General features: G+C 43.7%; 1 protein-coding gene across 1 annotated transcript in view; it reads right to left on the minus strand.

The window, feature by feature from the left end:
- Positions 1-3: 3 nt before the first annotated feature.
- LOC307026983 (myotubularin-related protein 5-like) overlaps positions 4-12,500 on the minus strand; it is a gene marked incomplete at its 3' end in the record, with an annotated part of 15,303 nt that continues 2,806 nt past the window's right edge. Inside the window, exons 4-13 of the mRNA XM_079695140.1 lie at positions 6,377-6,513; positions 6,059-6,266; positions 5,456-5,652; positions 5,193-5,330; positions 3,798-3,893; positions 3,154-3,228; positions 1,966-2,138; positions 1,216-1,392; positions 708-809; positions 4-156 (exon numbers count right to left, since the gene is read on the minus strand). Of these exons, the coding sequence (XP_079551266.1) occupies positions 4-156; positions 708-809; positions 1,216-1,392; positions 1,966-2,138; positions 3,154-3,228; positions 3,798-3,893; positions 5,193-5,330; positions 5,456-5,652; positions 6,059-6,266; positions 6,377-6,513 (1,456 nt within the window). The remainder of the gene's footprint in view (positions 157-707; positions 810-1,215; positions 1,393-1,965; positions 2,139-3,153; positions 3,229-3,797; positions 3,894-5,192; positions 5,331-5,455; positions 5,653-6,058; positions 6,267-6,376; positions 6,514-12,500) is intronic.

Genomic DNA, 12,500 nt, shown 5'->3' on the forward strand with positions numbered 1-12,500 from the left:
GACGGGGGTGAAGCCGCTGCTCTGGCTGCCCAGCGTCTGAGCTCCTCTGTGGCTGAACCTGTGTCCGAACGACAGCCACTCCTTCTCCACCAGCAGCCGGAAGCCATCGAACGTCCGGTAGTACGGATCAGAGAGCAGCTGCACCAGAGACACCACCTGAAGACACAACACAAGAATGCTTTCAGACAACTTTTGGAGATGCATTTCTTTAGCTTTTTAGTGAAATGTTTCAAACTTGTGTGGAGCCAGAGCTAGTTTAAAGCCCAACCTGTGCATCCCTACCAAACAGCAGCATGTGAGAGACGTTTGATTCTTTTCAAATGGAAGCAACATCCTCCGTCCTTTTCCCACTGGGTCAAAGATGTCATGTACTTCTTACAGTTAGAGAAACAATGTGCTTCATACTCAAAGGCTCCTCTTAAACCTTAATTAGAACATGGAAACTCTTTCTGGATATACAGGACTCCTTACAGGACCAACTTGATAAAGAGTGAGATGGGTGTGATATTACAGCATACAACACTATCATATTATTCCCCAATTTAACTCTATGGTTTAGTGGGTGGGATGGAAATGGAAATTTTAAATACTGTGTGAATTTGAACTGAAAGTAGATGCTTTGTGTCACTTGCTTTTGTGGAAAATCAAATCAGATATTTCCAAAAAGGACTCTCATCAGGAGTAAAGTTAGTGTCTGTAATTCGAACCTGTGTGCTGACGTCCCAGCCGTCCTCCAGGCTGACCATGACGGATGAGCCGGAGTCCAGAAGCTCCACCACCAACACGGACACCTGCAGCACCCTGTGGAGCTACACACACACACACACACACACACACACACACACACACACACACAGACACAGACACACACACACACACACACACACACACACACACACACACACACACACACACACACACACACACACACACACACACACACACACACACACACACACACACACACACACACACACACACACACACACACAGTCAGAATGACCTCTGAAGGTGATCCAAATTCAGGGCTTTTATTGTTCTTTGTGTTATGGGCTTGTATATTTTATATTTCATATTGTTGCATCGATTCAGTTGTCCGTCAGAGAGAAACCATTGCGATGTGTCATTTTGAAAAGCACTCTGAGCTGCATGTGTTGTATGAAAAGTGCTATATAAATAAAACGTTATTAATATTATGATTCTGATTAAACTCACCAGAGAAATCCACTCAGACTCCTCCAGGCAGCGCAGGAAGCTCATGTTGGGGTCGGAGGTGGAGGTGCTCGGCACGCAGGCCTTCATCAGCTTCTTAAAGCTGTTCTTCACCTGCCGCACATCACACACCTCGATGGGGACCACCTCCCACTGCTGGAACGAGTCCTGCTTTCCTCCCTGAACACAACAACAACAACAACAACGACGTAAACAAGTGAACAAACCAACAAGTACAGCGTCATTTCAAAGCACTTCCATTCTTTGCTAATTGTTTTTTTTTTAAGCCCCTAAATGTCATTTTCTGCCACTAGACGGCCTTATATTAAACCAGTAAGAAAAGACAGAGTCTGGAGGGGTCATAAAGCAGCGTGGGATCACCAGGTTTCATATTGTAACGGTCTACTAGTCTCCAAAACAAATAGAACCAGAAAATTAACCGTTAAAAACACTGAAAACCGTTAAAAACACTGAAAACTGTTAAAAACACTGAAAACCGTTAAAAACACTGAAAACTGTTAAAAACACTGAAAACCATTAAAAACACTGAAAACCGTTAAAAACACTGAAAACTGTTAAAAACACTGAAAACTGTTAAAAAACACTGAAAACCGTTAAAAACACTGAAAACCGTTCAAAAATCTGAGTTTACGCGGTTTGGCTGTTGCTAGCATTTGCTCAGATAACTTAAAATCCAGACACCCCATTAGACTCTCTCGAGGTGGAGCTGTGACATGATATAGATATGAGCACCTTGAGCTGCGCCTTGTCTCCGATGATGTAGAGGTAAGCCTTCTGTTGGCGGAGGAACAGCGCCTCGCTCGGCCCCCCGTTGGACTGCGCGGACTCTTTACTCGCCAGGCGGTTCCCCACGTCCGGGTTGTAGGCGCTGTGACGCCCGCTGCCCCGAATACTGCCCCATTTCCCTGCCAGACACACACAGATAGAGGAGAGTCTTTAAAGGGGTCACCACGTTGAAACAGAATCATCAAAAGCTCAGCAGGAAGCAAAACAATGTGCTGCTGTTGATGGGTTTTGGACAACTTTGAAATGAATAATGTTTATAGCGGAACAACTCAAAACTCAAAAATGAATAATGTTTATAGCGGAACAACTCAAAACTCAAAAATGAATAATGTCTATAGCGGAACAACTCAAAACTCAAAAACGAATAATGTTTATAGCGGAACAACTCAAAACTCAAAAATGAATAATGTTTATAGCGGAACAACTCAAAACTCAAAAATGTATAATGTTTATAGCGGAACAACTCAAAACTCAAAAATGAATAATGTTTATAGCGGAACAACTCAAAACTCAAAAACGAATAATGTTTATAGCGGAACAACTCAAAACTCAAAAACGAATAATGTTTATAGCGGAACATACTGTCTCAAAGCCAGATGAACTGGTGAAAACATTCAGCTAAAAATAAATTAAAAGTTAAACATGGATTTGTTTTAGGTGTCTCAAATATGTCCACAGCACTACATGTCACATCTTCCTGCTAGTTTGATTCTCCAGCTGCATGTAAAGTAGGCAACACACTGATTATTGATGAGTAAAGGGTTAGGGTTATAATTTGAAACAGCCGTTAAGTGTACAGACATTCCTGTAAACACACTGATATATAAAACATGTCATGCTGCTCAACAAGGCAGAAAGGACCCAGCTCAGTCCGAAGCGTCGAGCTCGGTGATTGACAGCTACATTATGACGACACACAGCTGACATCTGATTGCTGCTGACATTCAACAGAGAGAAGAATCGAGGACAGAAAGGACAAACAGGACGTCAGACGGCATGCGCAGCAGCTCTCTGATGGAAACACGACAGTGCGTTAGTCTGCAGAGGAAGCACGCTCTCCACAGCAAACACACACTGACTGTTAAAGAGATCTGATTGGTTAGAAAGGAGGGCAGGGGGCGGGACCTACTGTACCTCCAGGAGGGTTCCTGGCCTTGCTAGAACCTTTGGCCTGAGAGAGGGAGATGACTTTCGCCCTTTGACCCAGAGCTGAGGTCAAACGACAGAGACGCCAGTTAACCAACAGTACCACACAATGGAGGACACACACACACACACACACACACACACACACACACACACACACACACACACACACACACACACACACACACACACACACACACACACACACACACACACACACACACACACACACACACACACACACACACACACACACACACACACACACACACACACACACACACAGGCCATCGTTGTTTCTTGTAGTTTGTTGTTTCATTTGCTTTTTATATACAGAATTGTGAGTGTACAGCTTTAAAATGATTGTTGTTACTATTACTAGAACAGTACTAATACCATTATATACTCTGGCAACTTCCTTCAGGATAAATATAGTCTTATCGTATCTATCACAACTCATTCTGGTTGATCTCGCAGCACTTAGAGTGAATATATCTGCGCTTTTTGTTTGAATCGTTTTTTTGTATGTCACAGTTTCAGGAACACATTTAAACCTGGACACAGAATGTTCACATGATGTTCTGAAAGCAGGAGAGGAAGTGAAGCTATCAGAGGAACCGCAGGAGTCTCACCTCCTCGGCTGAACGTCCCGGGAACATCCTCCTTGGTTCCCATCACCTGCTTCATCAGAGCGCCGATCTTAGGCGGCCTCAGCTTATCCGAGGAGTCTGTGGACGAAAGAAAACACGCCATGAACCCACAGTCCGTGTGACAGACACTTGATGACTTCATGGCATACCGTAATAACCTAGTGAGGCTGTCCAACATCATCTGGGAGCCAAAGCATGTTCTGAACAGAGAATCTGAACTGCTACCAGCTAATGGGAGATTCAATGAAGTCAGTGAGAAGCCTCCTTTGTGCTCCAGTCAGTCCTCTCAGTGAACACAGAGCTGATTCCAGATCAGATGCACGCTGAAGGCTCTTTGAGCAGCTTTCCTCTCACTGATCCTGATGTTATGAGAAATGTTTGTTGTTTGATTTTCATGTAGTGTGTCTTGATATCGAGCATCAGCCACTCCTACGTCACTAACAGGTACCAACAGCTGGCATAATTATGTGAAATGTTTGTGTTATGTTACATTTGTGTTTTACCGTAATTTTCAGACTATAAACCGCGCCTTTTCCCCCATTTTTCGACGCTGCGGTTTATATAACGGTGCGGCTAATCTATGGATTGTTACAGCTAACGGCCACTAGGGGACCTCCTAAATCTATGGATTTTAAAGGTTACAGTCCACCACCTTTAACTCTATGGGCTCTATGGCCGGTCCGCGCCCCCCACCTTTAAGCGGCGGGCTCCAGCAGGAAAAGCTGGAGGCCGGAAAAGAGTGAGACAGGTAGCGCGCAAAAGTAAAAGTGGAACCGAGATTGGTACGAGAGACAGAACGAGAGCAAGACAGACAGACATTACGAGAGCGAGACAGTTTGTCCCCGTACCACTGGTTGAAAACCACTGCTGTAGATCACTGCCGGTACGTGCGCTGGGAGCGCAGCGTTTAAGTTTGAAAGTTGAAAAGTTTGTGTGTCTGAAACGCTATGTGATACAGTACAGTTTACACAGCACATGTTCTGTAGCTACTATTGCACTAAATGCTAACACTTGAATACGTTATGCAAATATGCAACTTGTTTGTTGAAATGTTAATAAATGGGAGCTTCCTCAAACAGCCATCTCTTTCCCGACAATCCCCTCTGTGCACGAACCCTTACATATGGTAATGAAACATTAAAACACCTGCGGCTTATAGTCCAGTGCGGCTTCTATATGTACACATCATTCAATTTAGCTGCTGCGGTTTATATTCAGGTGCGCCTTATAGTCCGAAAATTACGGTAGTTGTTTTCATGTATTGTGCGGTGATATTTGTCCATGTTGATGTTACACATGGAGCTGCAAATCAAATTTACCGTTAAAGTATTATCGTATCGTAAACATGTAACGTGAGCATGCGTCAGCCCAACTTACCCGAAGTGCTCATGTGTGTAGATGTGAATCCGCTGAGTGTGTTCCTGCCGCTGCTCTCGTTGTATGAAGGCATGGAACTGATGATGGCCTGCAGGTATTTCTCCTGCTCCAGACTGGTGGAGTCGGCCTGCGACGGCCCTGTACCAGAAAACACCCCCAACAAAAAACGTTATTATTCAGGGGAATAATGTATATACCGATTCTGATATTTCCCAGTTCAAGGACATGGATTTAAAAGCGCAGGAAATAGATTCTTGTTCTACCTGAAGCGGGGGCGTTGGGGGACTTGAAGAAGCCCACCACCCCCTTGGCGTGGAGCCCTGCAGAGCGCAGAAGCACCGCCTTGGTTCTCGAGTTCCTCCAGCAGACCACGGGGAAACGGTTCTGTCTGTAGCAGCGGGAGATCCTCTGGATGGTCGTGTCGGGGATACTCTGAGGAACGATCAGCAGCCCGGGGTAGCTGCGAGAAACACACACACACACACACACACACACACACACACACACACACACACACACACACACACACACACACACACACACACACACACACACACACACACACACACACACACACACACACACACACACACACACACACACACACACACACACACACACACACACAAGTTAAGTGGGGATGTCGCTAATAAAACTTCAAAATACATTATAAAGATTAAAGATCTAAACAAATGTGTCTTCAGCTGTCGTTTCAAAATATCCACTTTAAATATATACGTGCTGTTGTGGTTTGCTTATACTGTATGTGAGACCATGAGTGTATATTCTGAACAAAGTGAATCCGTGTAATGAAATAAGCCGATCAATAAAAAGTCTAAACTGAGTTGTTCTCCGTTCCCAATCACCTCCTGCAGACCGTGTACATGCGGTTGACGGTTGAGATCCTGAACGGCTCGTTCTTGGATCTCGTCAGGCTGTTACTGAGCGTGCCCAGACCCAGGCGCTGGTAGTCACGGCAACAGGCACGCTCCACGACGTTGCTCATGGTCTGTCGGTCGGACGAGCGCATGGTCGAGGAGAGGGTGAGCGAACTCTGGTCCACTTCCTCCGAGACTGTGGAGGCAAACGGGACGACTTTAAAAACATCTCCAATACTGTAACGTCGTTAGCGTGTACACTTGAATGCCTTTTTGAACATGCCACATGCTAAATAAAAACACTACCTGAGATCTCGTCGTCGTCGAGCTCCGACTGGAAGCTGCTCCTGTTCTCCCAGGTGGGGGGGGAATACTTCTTCCTGGTCACATACTGCCGGCCGATCGTCCTCTTGGCGCTCTTCACGAGGTTTTTGGAGAGTGTCCTGACAAACGAGAGGAAAACTTTTTTATTTAAAAGGTCATCTATTCTGCAAAATCCTCTTCTTCATGTCTCTCCATCAACATGTGTCCACTCTTCTTCATGTCTCTTCTACATCAACATGTGTCCACTCTTCTTCATGTCTCTTCTACATCAACATGTGTCCCCTCTTCTCCATGTCTCTTCTACATCAACATGTGTCCCCTCTTCTTCATGTCTCTTCTACATTAACATGTGTCCCCTCTTCTTCATGTCTCTTCTACATCAACATGTGTCCCCTCTTCTTCATGTCTCTTCTACATCAACATGTGTCCCCTCTTCTTCATGTCTCTTCTACATCAACATGTGTCCCCTCTTCTTCATGTCTCTTCTACATCAACATGTGTCCCCTCTTCCTCATGTCTCTTCTACATCAACATGTGTCCCCTCTTCCTCATGTCTCTTCTACATCAACATGTGTCCCCTCTTCTTCATGTCTCTTCTACATCAACATGTGTCCCCTCTTCTCCATGTCTCTTCTACATCAACATGTGTCCCCTCTTCTTCATGTCTCTTCTACATCAACATGTGTCCCCTCTTCTTCATGTCTCTTCTACATCAACATGTGTCCCCTCTTCTTCATGTCTCTTCTACATCAACATGTGTCCCCTCTTCTTCATGTCTCTTCTACATCAACATGTGTCCCCTCTTCTTCATGTCTCTTCTACATCAACATGTGTCCCCTCTTCTTCATGTCTCTTCTACATCAACATGTGTCCCCTCTTCTCCATGTCTCTTCTACATCAACATGTGTCCCCTCTTCTTCATGTCTCTTCTACATCAACATGTGTCCCCTCTTCTTCATGTCTCTTCTACATCAACATGTGTCCCCTCTTCCTCATGTCTCTTCTACATCAACATGTGTCCCCTCTTCCTCATGTCTCTTCTACATCAACATGTGTCCCCTCTTCTTCATGTCTCTTCTACATCAACATGTGTCCCCTCTTCTTCATGTCTCTTCTACATCAACATGTGTCCCCTCTTCTCCATGTCTCTTCTACATCAACATGTGTCCCCTCTTCTTCATGTCTCTTCTACATCAACATGTGTCCCCTCTTCCTCATGTCTCTTCTACATCAACATGTGTCCCCTCTTCCTCATGTCTCTTCTACATCAACATGTGTCCCCTCTTCTTCATGTCTCTTCTACATCAATATGTGTCCCCTCTTCTCCATGTCTCTTCTACATCAACATGTGTCCCCTCTTCTTCATGTCTCTTCTACATCAACATGTGTCCCCTCTTCTCCATGTCTCTTCTACATCAACATGTGTCCCCTCTTCTCCATGTCTCTTCTACATCAACATGTGTCCCCTCTTCTTCATGTCTCTTCTACATCAACATGTGTCCCCTCTTCTTCATGTCTCTTCTACATCAACATGTGTCCCCTCTTCTTCATGTCTCTTCTACATCAACATGTGTCCCCTCTTCTTCATGTCTCTTCTACATCAACATGTGTCCCCTCTTCTTCATGTCTCTTCTACATCAACATGTGTCCCCTCTTCCTCATGTCTCTTCTACATCAACATGTGTCCCCTCTTCCTCATGTCTCTTCTACATCAACATGTGTCCCCTCTTCTTCATGTCTCTTCTACATCAACATGTGTCCCCTCTTCTTCATGTCTCTTCTAAAGCAACATGTGTCCCCTCTTCTTCATGTCTCTTCTACATCAACATGTGTCCCCTCTTCTCCATGTCTCTTCTACATCAACATGTGTCCCCTCTTCTTCATGTCTCTTCTACATCAACATGTGTCCCCTCTTCTCCATGTCTCTTCTACATCAACATGTGTCCCCTCTTCTTCATGTCTCTTCTACATCAACATGTGTCCCCTCTTCTTCATGTCTCTTCTACATCAACATGTGTCCCCTCTTCCTCATGTCTCTTCTACATCAACATGTGTCCCCTCTTCCTCATGTCTCTTCTACATCAACATGTGTCCCCTCTTCTTCATGTCTCTTCTACATCAACATGTGTCCCCTCTTCTTCATGTCTCTTCTACATCAACATGTGTCCCCTCTTCTCCATGTCTCTTCTACATCAACATGTGTCCCCTCTTCTTCATGTCTCTTCTACATCAACATGTGTCCCCTCTTCCTCATGTCTCTTCTACATCAACATGTGTCCCCTCTTCCTCATGTCTCTTCTACATCAACATGTGTCCCCTCTTCTTCATGTCTCTTCTACATCAACATGTGTCCCCTCTTCTTCATGTCTCTTCTACATCAACATGTGTCCCCTCTTCTCCATGTCTCTTCTACATCAACATGTGTCCCCTCTTCTTCATGTCTCTTCTACATCAACATGTGTCCCCTCTTCTCCATGTCTCTTCTACATCAACATGTGTCCCCTCTTCTTCATGTCTCTTCTACATTAACATGTGTCCCCTCTTCTTCATGTCTCTTCTACATCAACATGTGTCCCCTCTTCTTCATGTCTCTTCTACATCAACATGTGTCCCCTCTTCTTCATGTCTCTTCTACATCAACATGTGTCCCCTCTTCTTCATGTCTCTTCTACATCAACATGTGTCCCCTCTTCCTCATGTCTCTTCTACATCAACATGTGTCCCCTCTTCCTCATGTCTCTTCTACATCAACATGTGTCCCCTCTTCTTCATGTCTCTTCTACATCAACATGTGTCCCCTCTTCTTCATGTCTCTTCTACATCAACATGTGTCCCCTCTTCTCCATGTCTCTTCTACATCAACATGTGTCCCCTCTTCTTCATGTCTCTTCTACATCAACATGTGTCCCCTCTTCTCCATGTCTCTTCTACATCAACATGTGTCCCCTCTTCTCCATGTCTCTTCTACATCAACATGTGTCCCCTCTTCTTCATGTCTCTTCTACATCAACATGTGTCCCCTCTTCTTCATGTCTCTTCTACATCAACATGTGTCCCCTCTGTGGAAAGAGACTCTGAAAGTTTCAGGAACAAAGATTCTCTCTCTTTTTGATCCATTTCTATAAAAACCTGTCTGAAAATGAGCTGATCAGATTTTGGCAACTTGATGATGTCATAACGATGTGTTGTCTTGTCTAACCATTAGCCAATCAGTAACCAAGGTAAGCCCCCCCCCCCCAGCTTATCACCTGAATCTCCTCCTAGAGCAGGGGTTCCCAAAGTGGGGGTCGCGAGATGATTACAAAATTAAAATAAAAAATGTAAAAAATAAAATAAAATAAAAAAATTGATTAATTTTTTTTATAATTTAAAAAAATAATTATTATTAATAATAACGTTTGCATAGAATTTTTTTTCTTTGACAATCCACTAGCGCAGTGTTTCTCAAACTTTTTCTTTTCTGAAATTAATTCACTAGCACCCCCGCGTCCCCCCGTCGACAGGGGGTCGCCAGTCCTCTGGCACTGTTAAGTTTGGGAACCCCTGTCCTAGAGCACCATTGACTTCTTTGTAACCAAATCTCTCTCAGAGGGGCGTGGGGAGGGGCTCCTTATTTCATCTAAAGTAACAGACAGAGAATCAGCACTTTGGAAACAGGGCTGAAACAGAGGGGATTATGGGTAATGCTGCGATGATCTGTTTGGTTTTTCAGCCAATCAGAGACAGGCTCTGTATATATCTGAGAGCTGTGATATATTGATGGAAAACAGGGGACCTTTAATACATGTGCTGATTCAACAGTATTTCAGCAGTTCATCCACTTCCTGTTGTGTCTTCAAGCTCACAAAGTTGCATCTGAATCTTAAACACCTAGCTGACAATGAGCTTCTTATAACCAACAGTTATTAATTCACGGTTCACTGGTGTGTCGCTGCATAGCATGCCCCGCTACCACAGTATGAATGTGTCTGAATGGAGATTTGTACTTCAGATGGTGTCATAGATTTTCCACTGATGAATTATTCAACTTCTCTCATGATGCTTCCGTGTGTGTGTGTGTGTGTGTGTGTGTGTGTGTGTGTGTGTGTGTGTGTGTGTGTGTGTGTGTGTGTGTGTGTGTGTGTGTGTGTGTGTGTCTGTCACATTGTGGCTAGACCATCCAGGAATACATTCATCGGAGTAGCTTCCTTGCGTCACTATGAGATTACGCCTAAGGTCACTTTGACTCAAATGATTAAAGCAATCTTTTGTGAATCATATCCTTTGATGTTGTGCTCGGAGATCTCACACACATCGTCCTGCAGCAGATGAAGCAGAGCGGGACGAGAGCAGGTGATGCATCATGTGGACGATGAAGCTCAGAGAGAAATGGACTAGATGCTAACAGCTTCTTGTGTTCACACTCAAGCTTGATGCTTAATGCTGAGGAACAAGTGACTGAACATGCAAGGCTTCAGAAGAATCCTGTTTCTTCAGCTGCAGGAAAACCTCTCTTTTTTGTGCGCACATTATTTAGGTTCATGCGGCCAAATCAAGCTTTTGTTTACAAGCTGACATGTACTTATGTGGCTTTTGGTTTTTGCAGTTTCGTAACATAAGCTAAGAATAGTTGTGAAAACTTTAAAATATTTAAAAGGGCAAAATGAATCCCCCAAAAGACTATAAACAGTCTCATTGTTGTGCAATTTGTGAACAATGTGAGTTCAGCTTTGGCCAAATTGCATTTCAATGTGATTCACCAACAAGCGGGGGGGGGGGGGGGGGGCTTGGCGCTGGAATTCAGACATTAAACAGAAAGCTAGCAATCACAGGGCTACCCATGGGAAGAAATGTGAACAATTGTGATTATAACTCCAACTCTGCAACCATTTCATAACCCTGACTAGAGATGTCCCGATCCGATCACGTGATCGGGGATCGGAGCCGATCACGTGATTTTCAAAAGATCAGAATCGGGAGGAAAAAATCAGGGATCGGGATTTAAAAAAAAAAAAAATGTAAATACTTTTTTTTAAAATTTTGTATTCAATGTTACAAAACAAAAATGACCATGTTCAATTCTTAAAGTCATCCTGAGGCCTTAGTTTTGGTTTCAAATGACACAACATCATGTATGTGTTGCTTCTTTGGGGCTTGTTTTCATAGACCTGCTTATTTCTCTCAAATCTGGCAACAGAGTGGGCGCAGTGTCTAATTGTAGCAGTAAGCTAACGAGTACTGAAAGCTTTATTTTGTTTTGATCCAATGCTGCACAACTGAACTGATCCAATGCTGCTGTGAAAGAAAGAAGCTATATCCATGTTGGATAGAATATCCAATTTAAATAAAAAAATAACCTTAAGGGACAACTTGAACGCTTTTTTTCTTTTTTTTCTCTTAATGCATTGCATAAAGATCGGATCGGAAAAAATCGGTATCGGCAAATTGTCAAAATCAAATGATCGGAATCGGATCGGGAGCAAAAAAAGGTGATCGGGACATCCCTAACCCTGACTACAGTGAACATTGCATTATGAGCCGTTACAACCGTGTTAAGTGCATGTTGTGTTGGTCAAACAAAGCACATTAGCTAAAAGGCTAGTAGATGGCAATAAGCGAAGCAGAAAATAACCCTTACCGACCTGTCTTTTGATCTGTGTTGTGGCTTCAGATGTCAGTTGTTGAGCCACAATCATATTAGCGATAACATTTGAGTCTGTCACATCCCATGTCTAATTTGGAGCAATGACTAAACCCCGCCATAACCATGTGAACACTTTCAGGAAGCCATCTTGATCTGCAAGACCCGTCTAAATGTTTTAATACTTGATCAACTTTGGGCCTGAAATGAATTGGTTGTACAATATAGTACGAGAAGTTTGGACCACTTTTTCCTGTCTCTGCGCCTTGAATGTCAAACATGTCCACCTCCCTAAACACATGACAGTATGTGTGTTTGAATGATGGTATGATATGTTAAAAATGGTACCGTGGTTAACTTCAGTGTGCCTAAGATTTCAACACGGCACTGATCAAATCTAGTAGCATCAGGGTTTGAAACATACTCCCTTAAACAAGCCTTTGGATTCACAACAAGGTTATAGAATGACCTGTAGATCTGTGAAAT

The sequence above is a fragment of the Notothenia rossii genome (assembly GCF_949606895.1).
Source record: "Notothenia rossii genome assembly, contig: scaffold_610, whole genome shotgun sequence".
NCBI lineage: Eukaryota > Metazoa > Chordata > Actinopteri > Perciformes > Nototheniidae > Notothenia > Notothenia rossii.